Source organism: Pomacea canaliculata, linkage group LG13 (genome assembly GCF_003073045.1).
Source record: "Pomacea canaliculata isolate SZHN2017 linkage group LG13, ASM307304v1, whole genome shotgun sequence".
NCBI classification, from domain to species: Eukaryota; Metazoa; Mollusca; class Gastropoda; order Architaenioglossa; family Ampullariidae; genus Pomacea; species Pomacea canaliculata.
The window spans coordinates 10,876,063-10,898,593 of record NC_037602.1 but is presented as its reverse complement, the minus strand read 5'-3'; the positions used below and the strand labels follow the sequence as shown (position 1 = coordinate 10,898,593).

The window sequence follows — 22,531 nt, the reverse complement described above, 5'->3', positions numbered from 1 at the left end:
GCTGGCACAGCGGACAGTTGGGGGGGGGGGGACAGGCGGGAGGGGACTGGGGAGGGTGTCACAACCAGCGCCACAATTACGTCGCACATGAACTGTTTCACATCCGATTGCTCGGAGTATTAGATAAAGGGGCACGGTCTGACATTGGGGGGGTGGGGGTGGAACGGAAGTGGGAGGGGGGTCAATAGCGACTGCGTGCGTGCGTGTAGTGAGCTGAAAAGACAGAGAGAGAGAGTGCGCGCGCGGGAGGCATGCGAAGGAAGTGGGAGGGGTATAGCAGTATCGGATTTGCACTGAGGACCTTAGCTCCTTCATTGTGATAAGAACCTCACAAGTTAGACAAACAGGGATGGGGCACATTCAGCTGGAGGTGGCGGGGCGAGAAGTGTGGTGGCACCGAGGCACCGGAGCTAAGATGGGAGAGGGGCGTTAAGGGGCCCTGCCAGGGGAGCACACACACACACACTGCAGTATGCGAGCGAGTGCCGCGTTCTCTGCATGCACAGCTAAACTGTACACGCGATCTGTCAGACAAGCCTCTCCTTCCTGCCAGCACAGCCGTCATGGCGAGCACAGGCCCTTGAGCACATCGCAACAAGCTGTGCCGTTAGACTTGACGAATTAGCCGCTAGGAAGGTACGCTTACTATAGTGTTTACAATTCCTCCTATCGAATAACATTTCAGCTTAAACTTATTTTCTTTGGGCTCAATTCTGTGTTTTTTCTGAGACTTTTGTACGACTCTGTGGAGTTGACTTTGTAATGCTATGCTCGCTTTCAACTCTCAAGTTGTGTGAGTAGCAAATGGTGAAATGTAAGAGTGACTGCGTCTCTACAGGATTTTTTCCGTTTAAAATTTTAAAGCCACAAAATTCATATTTTATCACATTTTATTGCATTTAACAAATCTCATATCCAGCATATTAAAACTGTCTTTGGCATGATTCATCTCGTAACACTAAATATTCAGAATAATATTGTGATGATATTGTAGAGGAAGGTGAAATAGTGTTTTGTACATAAGAATCAATTATAATAAACCAAATGTTTGTGTGCGGATTTTCACGTGGAACTACTTCACTGATGTTTTCCCAACTAATGAGCAGGGTAAGGCTCCCACATTAGTCTTGCACACGCAGTAAAGAAGCCAGTTAAGGTGTCCACACCAGAGATTCTCTTTCAGGGATGAACAAAAATGCGGCAGTGAAGAGAGGCAAGATTATTGTCAGATCCCAAAGCCGTTGTTATCAAAGCTAGCTGCCTCAGTCTTTATCAAGTGATATGTGAAACAATCTCAATGATAGCTTTGAAAGTGGCAGTTAGCTACAATGATCTTCAAACTATTACCAGTTATGAGTTGTGCATTCGTCCTGTGTGGTTTTAAATTATTGCCGTACAAAAACGTTCAGCTTATTTATAGTCTACCTGTAAAAGGGACGCCATTGTCTCATAACATCCGCTTCTCTCCCTCTCCTCCCTCCCCCCAACTTCCCTTCTCTGTTGCTGTTGCTTTTGACGATGTTGCTTTATTTCCCAGGGCTGCTGGAGTTGGAAGTGAACAGTTAAAACTGACCCAAGGACGCGAGTGTTTTCATCTGCTTCACAAAGCTGTTGATGAAGACGAGTAGCAGAGAACTCACCGATGCGCAGCGGTGTGTGACGATCCGCCAGGCGGTTCAGGAGGGCGCAGGCCTGGTGGAGGCTGTGTTTGGGGGATGGGGGGGAAAGTCGGCTGCTAGTGGTTAGCTTGGTGGCAAGCTGGACCAACCAACGTCTGCGCCAGTAGTAAGCTGTTGTTACAGGCGCGGTGAATTCTTGATTTGGTTATCTCCGTGGAAAGCGCTGGAATTGCTGAATACTTGTGTGTGCTGGTGTGTTGTGTAGCATGTCCCCAGTGCCATGAGGAACTACAAGGCCAGCTTCTCGGCACGACTGTGTGAGGTGGGCATCCTGTGTGGATGTGGCGATAATACAGTGGTGTTCTCACTCATGCCCCTGCTCCCTAGAGGTTGCTAGCCTGGGCCAGAGTGGAAGCTGCTAGCCCGGGCCTGAGGGGAGTGGTTAGCCCGGGCCTGAGGGACAGGGAAAATGAGCAACGTATCGCACGTGTCTACCGTGGATCGAGGTCTCAAGATGAAGATCAAGCGGACCAAAGTTGGCCTCGCAAAAACCGAGCCAAAACATGAAGTAGTCAAAGGGGAGTGTACGACTAGTGGCAACAGTGCTCAGGCCAACGCTGGAGCTGCCAGTACCTCAGGAGTGCATATATTGAATGGAGTACCATCCTCAGGGAGTTCTATTTCTGGAAGTGCTAATTTAGACAAATCTTCAGTTGGAAGTGTTCCCAGTGGTGTGGCTGGAACTCCGAACAAAACAGGCAGTGGCAGCAGTAATAACTGCCTGACTTCAGACGCATCCAAAGACAAGTCGCCCAAAGTAAAGACACCTTATGTCAAGAAGGACAAATGCAAAGAAAAAAGTGTTAGCTCTTCTGTTAGATCCTCAGCAGACAGCTCCATAGCATGCAGTGGGACTAACAGCACAGTGGGAAGCGTTGGTGGTGGTAGCAACAGTAGTGGGATGAGCTGCGGTGGTGGTCTGGGGCTGGGGGTCAGCAACGGTCTAGACGTGCTGTTCAGCCAGGTCAGCATGGAGCCTCGTGTGGCGGTCGAGGCTGTGGCCGTCAAGCGAGAGGTGGCGAGACCAGATCCTTATGAGTTTAACGCCAAAGTCGAGGATGGCATTGGTCTCCCACCCAAGAAACTCAAGACAGACACTAAGGTTGGTTCAAGTCATAAAACACACACACAATGTCGGTACAGGCAGGCCTGGCATGCACAACCACAGAATTTCGTTAGGCAAGTCACATCCACCGCAGTACAGTTTGGTGAATGATTGCAACAATAAGTATATGAATACTGCCGATCCCTTTCTTAACAGCATAATCTGCTTATCAACTCATTTAGACAAATTCTTTCATGTTCCACAAAAGCGGGTGTGTGTGGCGCGTATGTAAGAAGTGAGTAGTTGGCACTGAGGCCTGAGGGACGAATGACAGCCTCAAGTTCTAAAGATTTTTCTGTGGAGTGCTTGCTGGTCATATTACATCTGTCTTCAATGCGATTTAACACATTTGTAAAGATTTTTTTTACATATACTACAGTCAGCTTTGTAGCAAGGTGAAAACTGGTTTGACGATGCCCCTTTCCAGTTTTAGGTCCATCTGGCCGCACTAGTCTGTGTTGCCACTCGTTAGTTCAGGCGTCTGATTAACGATCACTAGCCTTCTGACAACTTGTCACAAGCTTTAACAGCGCTGTGCTGTTGCTCTATTGTTCGTGGAAGGTCTTTGTTCTCTTCTCAGCGGCTTTGTTCGCCGTCCTTTCCGCAAACTTTGAGCCACGCAGCAACCAGGCACAGTTCTGACAGGCAGGGTGGGGGAGTTGTGGGGTGTGTGTGGGAACATAGGGAACATAAAGGTGCACGAGGAAAGTGGAGCTGCGCGCGTGGCCTTTGGCTTAGAGATGTCAGACACCTGTCTCTTGATTTCCTGGTCTCTAATAGCACATAACCTTTCCTACCCATCAACCCAATACTCTTTCTTTTCATCCGCCTTTGTTCTATTGTCGTTAGTGAAGAAGGACGATTGAGCTGCTTGTGCTCTGTACCGTTGCTTCTGCTGACGAATAGAGAGCCACTGTAGATGGGAGACACACTATTTGCTGTTGATTGGACATGCGGTAATACTTGTGGGGGATGGGTAAGGCTGCGAGAAATATGTCTGTAAATATTACAATCGATATTTATGAAGTAGGTCAACGCCACAAAAGCAGGTCGAAGCTTATGAACACGACAGAGATGGAGCTACAAAACTGGAAGATGATGGGTGTAACAGGAAAAAAAAAAACCAAGGGTGTGTCTGAGTAATAATTCAGGCAGGTTTTACATTTGGAAACGTGTAAACGCGTCAGTTTTCTTTTGCTAGGGTTATGTTCTCTACACCGTTGACTCAAAAAGTGTAAATGTTCCATTAAAACCTTTCAATGATTTGTCAAATATACACACACTTTCCTGCCTAAACTTTCAGCAGCCTTATAATAAACCTCAGATCTTGTGAGACAATGATATAATGATGCCTAATTTAAAGCTGAGCTGCATACAAATGTTTAATGAGCGGCGTGTCATGATAACATAATAATAGCATACGGTAAAACGTCCTAGTAGCTAGTGTATGCAGACTTTATTTTCTTGGCATTTTTTCCCATCTCATCAAAATCTGCTGACAATGCTGCAAAAATGCTTGCCTAACATGTTCATAAATCAAGGTTAGTGGGTCCCCAAGTTTTATTTGAAATGTTTTATTTATTTATTTTTTGCTGTTATCAGCATACATCAACAATTTAGAGATCTATAAATATATGATTACACAACCTTTTAATTTAAATCACTGAGTTAATCTCACTACAAGATATTTTTCCTAAAATCTAGGTAGTATCCCTCATTTCTTAAGTTATATTCTTTTAACACAAAAAGGTCAGCATCACTGATGCCTATAGATACATCTAATGATTGCCTTAACTCTTGCATTGACTAGCTTTACAACGTAAATTTAACCATTCTTTCCTGGTGTTAGAGTTATTACCTCTTTATGCGAATGGTAATGTTTGTAAGCGTACATCTCATAGGGGTAGGGTTGCTCATTTGACACTAATGTTCCTTATCATCTTTCCTGATCAGATTGTAAAATATATGATCTATATATAGTAATCCCTCGCCACTTTGCGCTTCACATTTCGCAGGTTTTTATAAAAAAAATCAATGGGAAAAATAATTTGCAGATCTATGCTTCTTTGAGGATTTTCTGCGAAATTCGATCAGTGGAAAATACATAATTTATGAATTTTTAGATGAAAAAAGCCCAAAGTATATTATATCACTAATATTAATTTTAACATTAAAGAAATATAAATAATTTATATGAATTACAGTAAATAGTGCATGTATTTACTCTGAAATGAGAACCAGCATCGCTTGCCTGAGACGCTACGTGCCTACTCACAATTGTTTGGTTGCTAGAGAAGCGACCAACCTGTCTATTATGTGTTTGTTCTTTTATTTACTGTAAAGATACAATGCATGCTCAGAACAGTGTGGGAATGGTTATTAAGGAAATGGGAAAGGTTATGTAGTGCAAAAGTATGAGGGAGGGTTTATAAAGCCTTAATATAGTGTATAAATACATAAATAAATATACCCTTTCTATTTTGGGTGGTTCTGGAATGCATATCCTGCGATAAACTGGGGATCACTGTATACTGTTCTAGTTCTGTACAGATGTTAGGCTGCACACAGACAACTGCCACTTACATTGATTCCATGGTGCCAGGAATTCACAGCAAGCATAATTTTTGCAGTAATTGCAATGGACTGCATAGTTGCTAGCGCTTATAGTCTGAGGATCTGTCCTGTCAAGTTGGAGTAAATGGTACACAGTTGTTGAAGTAGCCCTTGTCTAATGGCTCCATTCATGACTGCTACCTTGCTTGTCTTACATAGATGATACAAAGTTTCTTCCTTGAGGAATGACAACCTAATATTTCAAAGTCATCTGTGAAAATGAAGGAACCATCCTTTGATGTTACTGTTAATTTACAGTAGTTAAAAAATTATAAGACCCTGTATGCCCAGTTTGAAGTTATATATAATGCATTTTGTATAAATCAAACAAGAGGATGAAAATCAGTGGGCAAATCTTGTAATGTTAGGCCTGTGTTGTTAAATAAAATTCAGCCAGCTTGAGATATAGTTATTTGACAAATTAAAATCCTTTGTATCTATCCATCATCCAAATCCAGTAAATGCTGCAGAGACCCTTTTATATTGATTAAAATGTATGCCCTTCGCCCTAGGTCTGTTAATCCACAAGGGCAATTACAGGCAGGGCTCATACGCAAGCACTATACAGATAAGTACATACTTATTGACAGCGGTGAATAAATTCTCTCACGCAACGAGCAGCAGTAACAGTCCACGTAGCAGGTCAACAACATTCGCTTCGGTTGTGATCCGCGAGTTCGCCTGCGGCTATACGAACACGGATTGCCTAAGAGGCTGTTATCGTGTACACACGCACAGCCCAATTGTGAAGAGTGGAGTGTGTTGGGAGGGGGGCAGAGCCTGGTGTGGGTGGTGACAAGTAGGGGAGTGGAGGAAAAGTGATTAAACTACAGAAGGTTGGACGAGAGAGGAAGTAGGCGCTGGAGTGAGGGATTGTGGGAACATGTGGGCGAGAGAACAGGGAACTCCCTGACGGCGTAGTTGGATATGCAGCGATTAAAACAAAAACATTAGCAGAAATGGTTTAACTTTATTGATCAGACTCGAGAAAACAACCAGTTATGAGTTCTATTTATAAAGATATCAAACAGAATGTAAAAATCCGTAGGAAAGACAAGGTGAGGGATTTTTTCTCTACCCCGCTGACCTCGGCGTGTCTGGACTATTTACATATATCGCTACCGTTTGAAGAAGAAGCAGGTGTTCATTACTAACTTTGTTTAGGTTCTCTGTGGACATGCTATATGTTGTTTGTAAAGTTTAACAATAGCACCTGTTACAGTCATAGTTTATGGGTGACGTGGTAATGAGGTCGAATTAATCACATTAATTACAACTCTTAACTTGAATCATCGGAGTGTAGGGGTCCGGGAGGTGTGGTTAAGCTTTTTTAGTGGAATGAAGGTTGATAGGAATGCTTGTCTAGTTCATTGTGATGTCATTTTATTATGAGAGGAAGTTTATGTCACTTAGAGGCGAAAGAATTAGGGAGAAAAAAAATCAGATGTCAGACAATTTGTGGATCTGTTGTGTATAGGTGGAGACAGCATCATCACCTTTGCTTTCACCCACGAGCCAAGATGCTTCTACAGAAACGTGTAGCATTGGAGTTGTGACAGAACCAGAATGCCTGGGACCATGTGAACCTGGCACCAGTGTAACACTGGAAGGAATTGTTTGGCAAGAAACGGATAATGGTTAGTGGATATTTCAGTGTGTCTCAAACAAAGTGCTTAATCACAAATTTGACTTGTGTTTGTTTAAATGAATCACCTACCACTGCATGCAATCTATTTAATGTCAGTGGTGCACTTTGATTTTATAAGACATTTAATTGAATATACACAAATCATTTGAAGCCAAGAGTGTCTGCGCAACTTCATTTTAAAAATAATGATTCTGTTTTCTGCTTCATCATATGTTGTATATTGTTATGACTGGCCTGAATGTTTTGCTACTATCTTTTTCAGGTGTGTTGGTGATAAATGTGACATGGCGTGGAAAGACGTATGTTGGAACATTACTAGATGCTACAAAACATGACTGGGCGCCTCCAAGGTGATTACTTATTTGGTTAAGTGATAATATTTTGAGTAGTAGTGATTCCAATAAGATTTCATAATTTGTTCATATTTTTGGTACCAGAAGTGCTTTTCTTAAAGATATGTCACAGTATGACATTTAGTTGCTATAACAAGAGTAAAGATTTACCATAAGCTCATTTTATAATGATTTGAATTATAACTCGTCCGAGTACTCATTTTCTTACATGGTTTTATACAAACAACTGTGGCACATTGACAATGGGAGTTAAAACCTATAAACACCCTCTGATCTTGTCCTTTGTTAAAATGTGCAGAAATATGCCAGAAAGCAATGGACCATAACTTATTACCTCTTTGGAGAGAAATTTCGGTCTGGTACCCCACATAACCCTTCACAGCATTAGGCAAAAGTATACAAAGTACATGAGCAATGAGCTATGAACATTTGTATGCTAGACATACAACACATTTCTTTAACTGCTTTATAAAGTAGAATAAACAGCAACATAGTGAAGGAGGAAGAAAAATAGGTAACATATTTACCTTGTTTTTCTTGCTGTGTTATACAGATAAGCCTTGTGAGGAGTTCTTTTTCTTTTTTGACTTTTGCCTTTACAAGCACTAATTCCTATTATAGTAATTTTTTAGCAGAGTTTTTTCTAAAGGGCTGTGGTGATTTTTTTTTAACCTCATCACATACTATCATGATATGCATTAACTGTAAATTGCAGATTTTCCTATAGGACCACCTTGAAGAGCACACATTGTTGTAGAAAACATACCCCTAACCTGTGATGCTTATTAAGTATAAAATTCACAGTGTGGTCAGTGTTAAAAACACATCTTGTTATGGAAACAGTGACAACCAAGTGATTCTAAACATAGTTTGTGTTTTATAGATATTTGTCAGTTGAAACATAATTTAGGTGCTGTATTGCTTGCAGCATTTACACAAACTCAAACACAGGTTTCTACTTCCTTGATGGCCATTAACAATTGAAATGAAGAATTAACATCCTGAATAAGATACATATACCTAGAAGACTTGAACAGTTTAAACATTTATCTAGTTGCTGTCAGGTGTAACACATCTAGACAGTCTTGATCAGTTTCCCAAGTAGTTTTTCTTGACCCCCAACATCCTAAGCACTTCAGTACCATAACATATAAAATACTTTTATTTGAACTACTAGAAAATGATTACATGCAAAATATTTTTGGAAATATCGAAGATTTTGTTACAAATGACAGTATGTTTACCAGAGGTGTATGGTGCAATTAATGGGTGTAGTTAGTGTTTTTTGTTGTGGTCAGCCAAACAGTGAGAAGATAAAAAGTTTTTTTTTTTAAAACATAGGGGAATTTTTGTGCATTGGTGTAATATTTGTAATAACCATTTTTTTTATTTCTTTACATTATTGGTCTTGAGTTTTGCACTATTTGCCATATCATTTATGTTAAAACATTACTAGGGCTATTTTACATGAACACATTCCTTTCATGCAACCTTTGGTTACTGTATTTTTTATGTACTAGCAGTCAGAATTATGCCTTAAATATCCTGGGTACAGTGTATTGTGTACCTATAAATAAAATGTGAACAATTCAGGAGATGCAAATTCAACTGTAATTGTTAAAAAAAGTGATGAGAGGAAGAAAACAAAAATAGACATCTTAAAGTAATTTTTCCTCTTATTCACTGATAGAATTGTATAGAATCGTATAATCTTAAAGGTTTAAAACAGTGATGCCTAACAACAAAAGTTTTTAAAAAAAAAAGGTTTTGGGGGATGATGGGATGTGAACAAAGTCACAGTTAAACTTGAAATGTCTCATATCCTTAGTAGTCAGCTGTAACTGTAATTGTGCATGTTGTTGATCGGTAGTTGGCAGAATAATTCTAAATAGTACAAGATACTTAGAAACAGTGAAAGACATACTTTATTGAAATATTAAATGATACATTTTTGGGGGGTTTTTTCCTTTGTTTTTGTGCAGGCCAAATTGTGAATCCCCTGTGAGTGACTTTGAAACTCAGCTCCCGAAAGGTCGAGCTAAAAGAGGACGAGCCAATGCAGGAACACCTGTGAGTGATCGAACTGTGACAGAAGGTCGCAAATTACGCAAAGGCAGAAGAGGGAGTAATGCCAATTTTCAGGCCCCACCTAGTCCTGCGCGCTCAGATACATCAAATGCAGGCTTAAAGCGAAAGGGCCGGCCTATTGAAGAGTCTGTAGACTTGGTCAAAGGAGACAAAAGCAACAATAACAATACAAAACGCAGTAGATCTTGTTCCAGGGGGAGCTTCAGGTACTGAGAGTCCAACTCCATCAGTAATTGAATGTCCTGAACCAAACTGCAACAAAAAGTACAAGCACATAAATGGACTTCGCTACCATCAGACACATGCTCATCATCATCCACTTCCTGTGCCTGATGATGAAAAGGAGGAGGAAGAAGAGATGGATGCTGATGGCAAGGACTTGAAGAAGAACTCAGATGCTGAGGGAAAGGACGCCAAAAAAGAAGCATTATCAGAACGTGCTGAAAGAATGAAGGCAAAGGAACTACGCCGTAGAGAAAAGGAGAGGGAAAAATCATTAGAAAAGGATTGTTCATCTTTAGAAGATAATATTCCATTAAAAGCTTTTGCCAATCGTGTTGTTGCTCAGAATACTGACAAGAGTAGAAGTGAGACCCTTATCTCAAAAGTGGACAGTAGTAAATTAGAGTCAATTGTTTCCAGTGCTCCAACAGCCTCAACTTCTGTGACATCTTCTGTTGTAACTTCTGCATCTTTATCATCAGCTACTATTTTGTCTAAGAAAAAGGACAGCAGCTCAGTTTCAGTAGGTATGACTGTGACTAAGGCAGGGCCCGTGGGACAAGTGTATCAGATCTCAGGTGTTGGATGTTTGGGTGGTATGGCAGTGATGGCCCCCACCAACACAGTACAAGCACCTGTGGTGACACCAACCACAGCTGTAACTGTATGCCCAACAATGCCCTCAACTACTTCAATACCATTAACAGTGTCACCTCTTGCTACTTCTGAAATGAACAAAGGAGACAGCAAAGATAGTAACAAGGCCACAGACAAAAGTAAAACTAAGATGGCAACGCGCCCAATAGTCCCTGCTCTAAGCCCTCAGGTGATGGCAGGTCAGTCAGCTGTTGTACCAAATCCTGGACACAACCAGCTATCGTCCTCTTTAAAATTGATTCAGCCCAAACCTACAATTATGGGTGAATATTCAAATGTAAACCCAGCTTTGGCAGATCTGAAAGAAAAACGCATGAAGCCCAAGAAAAAGAAAGAAAAGGATGGAATCCAGAATTTAAGTCAGACAACTGGGTCTTCATCTCAGATAAGCAAGTCTGTCAACAAGGATGATTCCGTTCATATTGACCATACAGGTGTGATGAAAAATGTTACCTCTTCACCTCTAGGGCGACAGTCTATGGAAATGACACCACGAAAAGAAACATTCCTAGCATTGAAGTGTCAAAGCCTGCAGACTCGCCCAGGACAACTGTGTCTTCCTCAACAGCATTGTCATCATCTATGACTAGCCCTCAGGTAACACTCAAGGCTCAAGATCAGGTGCGCACGGTACAGCCTCCAGGCCTTCTGAAAGTAAACTCTCCACTCCACGTTAGTGCAAGTGAAAGAAAAACTCCTATAAATGATGATGTTCAAAGTCCAGCCTATTCAGACATTTCTGATGCCAATGATTCATCTTCTCCTCAGCAGCATGATAGCCCTAAAAAAGATAGTGATACTCCCCATAAGAAAGAAAACACATCTGCAGGTTCTTCTACTGCTGCTGGAGAGGGCAGTAGTGGTGTATCTCATTATGGAATGTACTTCTATGGCCGTCCTTCTCCATACATGTCTCCTAATGTCTCTACCACACCACACTCATCCCCAAATTCTACAAAGTCATCCTCTTTGAAGAAAGATGAAAGTTCCAGACCAGAAGATAGCAGATTGGCCCAGACTCCTGAAGAGGCAAGAAAAAGCAGTATGGATAAAGACTCTACACCTAGCAGCAGCATCTGCGAGTAAGCCAGAGGGGCTAGAAAGGAGTGGACCCAGTAGCATGGCCACCTCCCCACCACAGCAGCAGCAACAGGCGCAGCATCCCCAGCAGCAGATGCAGGAGTACCAACAGAAATGGCTGCAGCAGTTTTACTCTCAGATTCGAATGCTTCCCCAACAGGCCCAATACCAGTACTTAGCAGCCTATGGTATGCTAGATCCATTTCATCAGATGCATTTTATTAACCAACAAGATCCACAATACCGTCAAATGATGGAGAAAGCTTCAGAAGAGCAAAAACGATTACAAGAGCAAGGAGGTGGGAAGAAAAAAGTAGAAACTGAATCTAGCAAAAAATTAGCTGGTTCACGGCCACCTTCAGCAGATCAGGGAACTTCCCAAGGAGAGTCAGGTCCTGGTGCTAGTCAGAAATTGCCTCTTTATGGGCCACAAGGTGCTGGACTAGATCGACACTTTGAGGGGAAATCTTTTGGTGAATCAGCTGATGAACGGGAAATGCGAGAGCAAGCATTACGTGAGAAGCAAAATGAAAACCACCAAATTATGAAAGAAAACATTGAACTGAAATATCAGATGGAGCGCAGGCAGGAAATGCAAGAACGCATGAAACAAGAGGAGCTTCGACGCATGCACATATACCAGCAACAGAAAGATCAGCGTCCTGTGGAAAAGCGCAAAATAGAGGTGCAGGCAAACCTCCAGAACTGGCCAGCTCGGTCAAAGGACATGGGATGGAAACATCTCGTCTTAGTGTTGTGAAACCGGAGGATATAAAAAAGGAACCTATAGACCATTTACGTGTTAAGGATATGTCTTCTCGTCCACAAGATAAAGGTGGCGAGGAAAAGAGGCAGGGGGAAAAAGGTAGGGGAGGACCTGGTGATGCTCATGTCAAATCTAAGCCACAGGATCCTAATAGTGGCAGCACTGCCCTCACCGTGGTAGCATCTTCAGGGTCTGCTAACCCTCAGTCAGGAGCACCTGGACAGTTTACACCATACACATACCCTGGCATGTATCCACATTATGGACCAGTGCAGGTGGACCCTACCCATCCAGTTTATCGTGGCATGAATCCCCACGTGATAGGTTATGCTACTGCTCCTCCAGGTGCCTATCTCCATCCATCACAACTGGGTTACCGATTGAACTCTGTGGACTCAGATAAGGAAAGTAGTAAGCAAGAAAGCAAACTTCCAGTACCTGCTCTTTCATCAGAAGATTCTAGTAAGAGCGTGTCTGAAAGTCTGGGTCCTCAGTTTTATGGGGGCCCTGTCCATAAAATTCATGAGCTGCAAGAGAAGGGCAGACCTCGTCCGAGCAGCACCTCTCCTGCACCTCCTGGCAAAAGTGGGGAATCTTCTCACTCAGCCCTGGCAACACTTTCCGAGAAACAGCGGGAATATTCAAAATCACCACCCACCCAGCGTCATTTGCATACTCATCATCACACTCACGTGCTGAGCCATGGCTTCCCTATTGCATATGCAGACCCATACAGTGGTGAGTATGAAAGAACATTTGTAAGATAAAAGAGCATTAATTCAATAATTTTGTAAGCTACCTGTTTCTTGGATGTTACCAGTTTATGGGTTCCCATTTAACTGTCCCAGCATCCCTCAATGCTGGTTTTTTTAATCTTGGTGTGTGAGTTAACTATGCCACTTACAATATCGTTGCAGCTAGGTAATTATGAGCAGAGAGCAGTTTTTAAAATTAAATATCACACAGGCGACTCAGTTTTGTGGGGATGTCAGTACTAAGTTTATTTGTCAGTGCAGGTTAGCTAGTTTCTTTCCGTTTATCAGTGGTTGTTCGTGAATTGTTTCTGCATCTTTGGTGTGTCAATGCCTGGCGTTTGGGAGTTGTATATATATAGAGGCTGATGGTGTAATGTTTTTATTTAAAAACAAAAGTTATTTTCATACATCCAAGTTTTGCATGAGAAAGATCCAATTGATTCCCAAATAAACTGTTTAACCAGTTGCTCCTTCTGCTTGCTGAATGGCCAAGATAAGTTGCCCCTGGTGCTGGATGAATGCAGAGTGTAGACGGCCTAGTCCGTCGCTAGAATCAGACCCTATAGATTTTCCCCTCTGCTCGGCCACAATCTTGCCGATTAGCTGCGGCCCAGGAAATGGTAATTCAATACCTGTGAGGGCCCGCCAGTTCTTCGCTCTCTTTCATCAGGAGATAGGGAGGACCGAGAGAGCTGACAGCCGGTGGATCGATATGTCTGTTGGCAGTACTTGCTTGGCAGCAATTTGATCTTGACGCTTATCATCTTTTTCGTGTTTTTCATATGTGACCTGATGAGATGCGCAGCAAAACGCCACACCAATCAATCACTGACAACTGCTTCTGTGACCGCCTAATCTCATACCTTTCCAGCATTTTTAAAAAAAAATTTTTCCTTGTGTACGAGAGCTTGTGTTGTTGGCATTTGAATGAAACATTTACGCCCCGAGTGGCATTGGCGTTTCCTCCTCTCTGGCCAAATTCCCCCATCTTTCCTCCTCTTACCCTCACTTCCCTGTTTTGAAGCCAGCAGCAGCAATGGTGAAATCCATCGACCGGAGGCCCTTGCTCAGTTGGGCAGGCTTTGGGCCCGAGTTGCGTGCAGCACGCGCTATGCAGTAGTTGCCACAGGTCGGGGCTAAAGCCTGCCTCTTTTCTGCATTCAAGAACCGCGGGCAGCTACCTCCCTCCTGTGTCTCTCCCTCCCTTCCTTCCCTACCCCGCTTTTCTCTGGCAATTGCTCTGCTAAAGCCATTTCTTATTTGGAAACGTAGAGTTTAAGAGTGGTCCTTCTGGAAACAGGATTGTGACACTGTGAAGGGTGCCTAGCAAGTGCACCCTTTGGTCCGAGAAAAATTTATTTTCATATCTACATAATTTAGTAAACGTTGGGATTTGTTTTAGAGGGGTTCGTGCAAGATCTCTTCCTGCCCACACTTATAAGAAGTTATTTTAGGAAAAAGAGAAAATGGGTGGTAGTAAAAATTCTTAGTGATAAGGTTTGTGGGAGGGAAGGGGGTGTCAATTTAGCAGTAAGTCCTTGTTGAGCTGAGCGAAGCAAGGAGCTTTAGTTTTGGCAAGGAAAGACAGGCACTTTCATTCTAATCCTTCTTTGACATACTTGATAACCTGGTATAAGATTGAACTTTGTGATGGTTTCAAAGTCAAAGTATGAATGCCTACACATGAAGTTTGTGTTGAATTGTAGGGTTTCTTTTGGAAGATTAGTGAGCCAATGATTAAATGAAAAATATGGATTTGGGATTTTATATATGATGATGAACAAATAATATACTGAAATCCATATAGTCAAACAAATGTATAAAAGTTTGTTGTCATTGGTTCTAGAAGTTTATAAAACCAACTAGTGATTATAGACTTTCATCTGGCCTTGGTTCTGACATTTACCAATAGCAGGTCATGTATAGTTTTGGACACATTCATCCTCCAGATGTTGTGTAGTGTAGCATTCTAATATGTCAAAAGAAAATAGGCTGTTGAGTGGTGGTGTGACACCTTTTCATTGTTCCCTCGGTTTTTGAGATATATAGCTTCCTTATTCCCTCACTGTCTTATTTCCTCACTGCTACATTAAAATTCATTCTTTACCCTTTTTATGCCCAATGAAAGTTGTTTATGCAATAATGTTAAAAGGCTGATGACCAAATAGTAAGGCTATGTTGAGGTGTCATCTGTGCAGCCTGGAAATCCAGGAGAGATGCATAAAATGTTGTGAGGATTTTAACTGGGTGGTTAATGCAGATCAGTTAGAATGCTCATAATTTATATTTTAACAATGTGTTGTCCGCTTTGCTTGAGTTATTAGAAACTAGCAAGATAGTGAATTGATAATGGTTACAAGTTTTTTGTTTGATTGACTTCTGTTTGCTTTTAGAGATGTGTTGTGAACCTAATCACAGGAGGGGCAGAAGGTGAATTACAGTCCTTAGAAATATGCAACTAATTTTATATATATGTGGGGGGTAAGAATTGTGCTGTTTACTTTTCTTTGGCTTCTGCTCCCTATTCATCTTGCCAACATTACACATTTTATTGTTGCTGTGAGTGGGGCTAGAAGTCTGACAGTCAAAGCTGAATTTTCATCATCCAGCAGAAAAAATGAATTTGATATGGCGGAGAGATGTGAGAGATCTTGTCAAGTCATATGGAAGCAGTGAAGAATGGCCACTGACATTACATCTCACCTCCCTCTCTTCAGTCCAATCATTCATTTCCGCCATAAGCTGTTAGTTCCACTGCTAGCTGAGTGGGAAATAGTGGTACTTACCTCAGGGCTATGTAAAATGGTTATGGGCTGGAAAGGATCCACAGTTTAGTCTAGGAAAGAAGACATTAATTATGGACATATATGTGTGTATTTATATTAACAGCCTCAAAATGCAACATTTGCAGCTTATAAGAACTCCCTTTTTTAAATTGTGGATTCTGAATGTACAATTAAGACTGCATTGTTAGTACAGTCACAATAGAAGTATTTCATGAAAGTTATTTAATAACCATGGTTATGAACACATTCCATATTTTTAAAGAAAGTATCTTTTATCTGACAGATCCCAAAGGCTAAAGAATACAGACTAGGCCAACAAGTACCAACCCTACTGCAAAATAGGTTTTGAATAATATTTTTTTAGCTTATTTCTGGATATTGATTACCAAACAATTTGAGTGACTATCCCATGTATTTTCACAAGAGCTCTGCAGCTGAATGAGCATCAAACATACACATGGGGCACCAAGAGGGGAATTTTCTCTTTATAGCTATACATTTCATTCTGTACTTATAGGATGCATTCTGTTATTATACATTTTGTTTTATACTTAAAGGATTCATTCTATACCTAGAGAGAGAAAAACACGATAAAAACCAAAGTATTTCATTTATATTATACTCAAAAGTTGCTTTTCAATTCATTTTATTTATGTGTGAGTGGATGTCCCTTCGACTAACTGGCTAGAGGGGATTAGCTCTCTCTCCGTTTTTTCGTCTTTTCTCTTAATCCGAGTTCAAGCTTTTTGTGTAATATTGATCAGTGCATCTATAACGCAGTATATTCCTGGATTTAATTTTGTGCCTGTGCCACTTTTCTTCTTTTGTATACCCTTTTATAGCTACTGCTAAGTGAGCGCCATCTTGCCATAACTTAAATTTTAGTTCTGTGCATCAGCAGTGTCAACTTCAGACTGATTCCTTTTCTACAATTGCTAAAGTTTTGATGGTGAGCTGTCACACCAAGTTTAGTGCACAGTAAACGCAGGTCTGAAACTAGTTGTGACCGTTAGTGTGATGCTTTAACAAGACTTGTCATTATGGAACCATATTTCTGTCTGCAAAAGTTAAGCCACTCCACCAAAGACTGACAGTCAAGCTTCCATAAAAACATCGTAGTAACTCTTAACTACTTTTTAAAGCAAATTTGTATTCGTTTACCGAAGATTTAATGACATGGCAAAGATACAGACTGCATGTGTACTGATGGCGTTATTTAACATGAGTGGCCCCACTACGTGAGCACGCAATTTTTTTTTTTTTTTTTGGTAAACATTCTTTATTAATGTCTTTATTATTTTTTTGTAAAGCACCTTGATTCACGCTATACATCTTGCTGGAGAGTCATCTGTTATAGGGTCTTGGAGAATTGCAACAAAGAAAAAAGTCAGCCAACTCTGTAACTAGATGCTTTTGGCTTACTAAATAGTAGTCTGTATTCACATGTACCTCAAATTAAAATAAACAAACGTACCTCATCAGAGTCACAAAGCTCTCGTTAAGCCATAATAGCAAGCACAAAAGGTCTCCAAGCAACCAAATGTACTGTTACTCATTGTTCATGCAAAAGACATTATTATTGCGAGTGCATTCTTAAGAGAATACTATTCTGTGGTCAGTGTATAATTCAGTAGCAAAGGTCAGTGCCAGCACCTTTCCCTTTCCACTTTGCAGCTAGTAAAATCCATTGAAAGACAATTGATTTTCGACCTTTCACTAGCCCATTGGATGTTTTTCTACACATGTATCATGGTCATCTGTAGTGTTCACATTTTTTGGCTACCTGCATGACCAGTTATTAATGATAGTCACTGGAGCTTTTCAGACTGGCCTGTCAGGTGTAGATGATTTGGGTCAATCACACTTTCCATATATTTGATACTCTTTGCTAAATGCAGGTGGTGCATAAATTTTATTGGTGTTTATATTCAGATAAACAAATCTTATATCCATGTATATCTACACCATTTGTCCTGTTTTGAACAATTTTTTTTTTTTTTTTTTGCATGAATACTCTTACAGTCTACTGATTGTACCTAGCAGTGTTTGGACCAATGTTGCCAAATTAAGAATTGTGATTGCTGACTGAAAATGTGTGTTTGGTTTTTTTATTATTATTTTGGGGAATGATAATATATTGTACTAAAATGTGTGATGCGTAACGATTATTATTAGGATTTTTTTAAAGTAAACACATTAAAGGTCAACATTGCTTTGAGGAAACCAGAAATGATGCTTGATCTATTCATGTCATTGGTGTGGCATTTCTCATGAGTGTGATCAGGGGTTGGGAAGGTCTGGCATATAGCCCACAAAAATTTTTGGTCTGGCCTGGCCAAAGCAGTGGCAGGCAGGAGTAGTACGCATTTTTCGAAACAGCTATATTAAACGAATCATAAGAATTATGTAAATTTTTAGGGACAAGGAATGTTCATTTCAGGATAGACAGGGAATGATTGGTGAATTATGTATGCATGTGACTTTGACACCTAAGTTGATAATACACAACTTTCGGTTTGATTACAACTGTTGATACGTTTGGCATTCTTCAGCTAGAGTGGCTCTTGCAATAACAATAAAAAAAGTTATCGTCAACATTGCTGTGTACTTCAGTGTTCAGTTCAGGCCTACAAATGTCAGACATTATTCTGTCAGGGATTTCCAAAGGATAAACAAATGAAAAAGCCTTGGCTTGTAAATATTCATTGGAAAGTTGCATGCATGCCTGTGTGTGTGATGTGGAAAGACACTTTGTAAATACTTTGGACTCCTCTTTCAGAAGGAGTTGCTTGTGTATTAAATATGCATGATTAATAATGTACTTTTATTGCACAACCACACACAAGAAATTTTGGTTTAGGATGAAAAGAAAGCTTTATTACTGTACTTGTATGTTTAAAGAATTTTCTAATCATAAACATATATATTACCATCTCCAAGTAAACTTGTTTCACCATGCTTTAACTAATTTTAATGAGAAGAAAATTTATACCCACACTAACTTCAGGTGTGCAGAGAATTCCATCTTTATGTATATGATCTCTAGCACTGCGATGTTGCTTAGCAACCATTGTTGTAGGAATTCAGTGCATCTGTCTTGAAAAAAGAAACTAAAAACACATGATTAACGCATCAAGAAAAACATAGGAGTAAAGCATATTTTTCACACACCTAATACAAGTAGGCAAAAATTAGGGCTTTACCAAATATAGCAGGCTAATTTTAAACTAATTTCATATGGCCCAGGAGTGATGTTATTTATGAAATGGTACTTGGAGGAAAAAAAGGTTCCACACCCCTGAGTGTGATGATCCTGTTGACAAGTATGCACGGCAAGTGTTTACTCTGCGACCTGCGTGATGTAGGACAGGATGGGCTTTAAGCTTAATATGCATGGTGAAAAACTAGATTACAAGTTGCTGCCAAGTTAATAAACTTTCTGTCACTAGTTAATGTCTATATTCAAAGTCTTTCATGCTGCAAAGGCAAAGCAGGTCTTTGTTTAGATTTTAGGACTTGTATCTGCTAATGAATTACTGCTGCACAGTAGTTCAGTTGTAATACATTTATTATGAGAGTGTTGTCCCTTCAGCTAACCAGCTCTGTCTTTTTATCTCACTCTGCATATAATTTAGTGTCTCCTATTGATCTGTGCTTTTTGCTGCACCATGTACCTCTATTCTTCATTGTTCGATCATCTCCATAGCTGTGCAAGGCTGTTTCATCCACAAATGGTCTCTTCAGCCTGCTCTTTGTCTTGACTTTTTTGTCAGAAGTTCTTTGCTTTACAGCAATGTAAAACATTTTGCAATGTACAGACCAGATGTTTACTCTCCACTTCACTGCATTTCACTTAATTTTCTGATCTGCTAGCAATGCAGTGTAGAGTGACCTGCCCATGATGTGTGTATTTTGTGCTATCCGCCTTACTCCATGAATTTTGTTGACTAATGCTTCCTTGGTGCCACTAATCTTGTGTGTTGGAATTGACAGCCATATGCTTTGCTATACATGTTAGCTGTGTCCCTGCAAGTTCATTTAAAGCTGACTGCCTAATCTTCCTCTTGTACTGTGATGGTATGCTGTTGTGCCTTCATATTTTTTTTTTAATGTTTTGGATATTATCCATATTTTGTATGTGTGTCTCTCACTCAGTTTTTTTAAAGCCTGTATTTTCTACTATAAACTGGGAACATCCATGATAAAAAATTTATTTTACTTGTATTATTATAACAGTATTTACATAGCTCTTAGTTTGTGTAATAAGAAAATGTTTTATATGATTGGCAGCTAGCAGTTGATGCAAGTTCATTTTCATTTGTTGCAGCAGCCATGTTTGCTACTGCCCCACATGGAGCAGCACCTCCGCCACCTGCCATGCAATCCTCTTTCAACAAACCGTGATCAGTATGCTGTGATAGGAGGCATTTTCATTTACTCTTGTATTTGATTTCTTCAGAAATGTGCTGTTTTCAAGTTGCCCTGGATTGTACTGTTAGTGAGCATATCACACTGGTACTCTAGAAGATACCATGATCAAGACATTCTGGATTGTGCTTGCTATATTCTGTGGTGCTTTTCATGGTTACATTTGTGCCATCTTGATATGGCTGCAAGATCATGCAGTTGGCATGTTATTGAAAATTCCTGATAAATGTTCACCTTCAAAACTTAGTTCCAGTATTTGTAATAACCAGTCCAGCATTGCTAACCTATTGGAAAAAAAATGAATTCAAGAGAGTATCAGCATCTGGCAGTAAGAAAAGCTTAACTGAAGAGCTTGAATAGATCAGACTGTAATCATGCGTGATTATTTTTATTTTTACGTTTGTGTACAAAATTCAACAGACTGGTCATCAGCATTAAAGTGAAATGTGCTGAACTACTGTGTGCATTTGAAGTGAACTGCTGTATCTGAAACATGCAGTGTGTTTTTTTTTTTTTAATACAGGACCATCAGCAGGTCTTAGAGCCTTCTGTGCAGAAGTTCAATTAATGAAGTGGACCTTTATGCTTAAGTGAACACCCTCTTGGAATAATTGAAGCCCGCCCAGTGGTACTTTTAATACCAGTGCTCATAAATCAAAGGATCTTGGATTTGTGGAAGGTTGGCATCCATGGTTTTGCAGCCTACTCCTGATTCCTAGACTTCTCACAAATTCATTGTGGATATGACACTATGAAAGTTATTACAGACAAGAATATACTGTGTACAGGGCAGTACAAGAAATTGCCACCCATAGCACAAGAGACCAGATTGAAGACTGCTGCTGCACAAACTGAAAGTTGACCACCTTGTCATTAACCTTGTGAGCAGGATGTCCTGTAGGACTTGAGCTCTGCATGGTAAATGCTGTTCCCATGTGCTACTGTGTTGCACATGGTAGTGCTTGTCAGTTGTGAAATCAGTGGATCTCATCTACTACTGTTTGTAAAATGGAGGATGGAGTTGGGTCTACCTTGTCTTTTATCACATAAAAAATAAGTTTACATTTCAGAGAGAAAATCCTTCTGTCAGTGTGTAGTGACCACAATATTTGGAATGGAGCTTGACTTCAGGTAGGAAGACAGTGTAAAACATTCCTGTGTGTGGCATAAAGACATTCATTGCAAGCACTTGAAAACAGAAACAGATACTGGTGGTGTATGTAGGTAATTAAATTGTGGAAAATTTCTATTGTGAAAATAAGGAGAGTCAGAAAATACATTTGGAATTTTGTGGTGTTTCAGCCAAAAATATATGTGGCTTGGATAATGACTTGAACTGTTTAGATTTTGCAAAGAATTTCTTTGACCCTGCACATTTTGTGTTTTTATTTTAGTTTGCCTTATGCAAAGTTAAAAGACAAGGCAGCCATTCAAATCATTTTTATGTTTTGCTGACAAATATGTGGTCCTTGAAAGCTGCCTAAGGCAGCAAACACAACTCACTGCCTGTTGAACAAGAATAACATCAGTTGTAGGTCTCCATCTTTTTGGTGAAGAAGTATTCACACACAATATTTGAGTGTGGCAAGCAAGGTCAGCTGACCATGATTTTTCTAGAATTGTATTCCATTGTTTCCAGTGAGACAGCAGCTGCACCTCCTGGGCAGATGCTTTCTGACAGCAACCTCAGCTGACAAAATGGCAGTTGCTAAATGCGAGCACTTGCTCGTTTCAGTATCATTCACTTTTTGTGATTCCAGTTTTGACTGCATTGCTGCAGTCACATGCACAAGACCTGTTTTTAATCCTCATAATGGATTGTTCATAGATTCTCAGTGACTGGTGCTTTTACATAGAAGACTGAGCATAGAACTGCTTGTTACCGCTGTGTGAATATATAACTTGTCGCAGGTGTTGTGTAAATAAACACTTGTTTCGCCTATAGACCCACCTTGGTTTTTCCTAGGCAGCTACTCATGGTTATGTATTAGATGTTCTGGTGGCGGTGGTGGTAGTAGTGTTTTGTGGACTATGTTCCATCTGGGCACACTGAACTGTAACCCCATTTGCCTCTAATTACCAACCAAAACCTTTGAATCGCTCAACAATGTTTAGGAAAACGAAAGCAAGAAATACTATATTGTGGACGTTCTTGTAGTGTTCATTTGTCAGTTGGGGCAAATGTGTTTTAGCAGTTGACCTTTAGTACATTCACATACAGCAAACGCACAGACGGCTGAGGTTAACAGACTTCACTTACTACCACCATGTTAAAAAATGCTTTCAAGATCATAAAAACTGCGCTCAGAGGTTATAGTGCAGAACGGGTTTTGCTTGCATTAAAAGTGGAA

General features: G+C 40.4%; 1 protein-coding gene across 1 annotated transcript; it reads left to right on the top strand.

The window, feature by feature from the left end:
* Window positions 1–371: 371 nt before the first annotated feature.
* LOC112553621 (zinc finger protein 608-like) lies at window positions 372–20,216 on the top strand. The gene is given in 10 exon segments (XM_025220968.1): window positions 372–636; window positions 1,538–2,781; window positions 6,875–7,034; window positions 7,308–7,395; window positions 9,381–9,687; window positions 9,689–10,951; window positions 10,954–11,442; window positions 11,444–12,136; window positions 12,139–12,949; window positions 20,080–20,216. Coding segments are annotated over 9 exon segments (4,581 nt in total). The 5' UTR covers window positions 372–636; window positions 1,538–2,088; the 3' UTR covers window positions 20,157–20,216.
* Window positions 20,217–22,531: the final 2,315 nt, after the last annotated feature.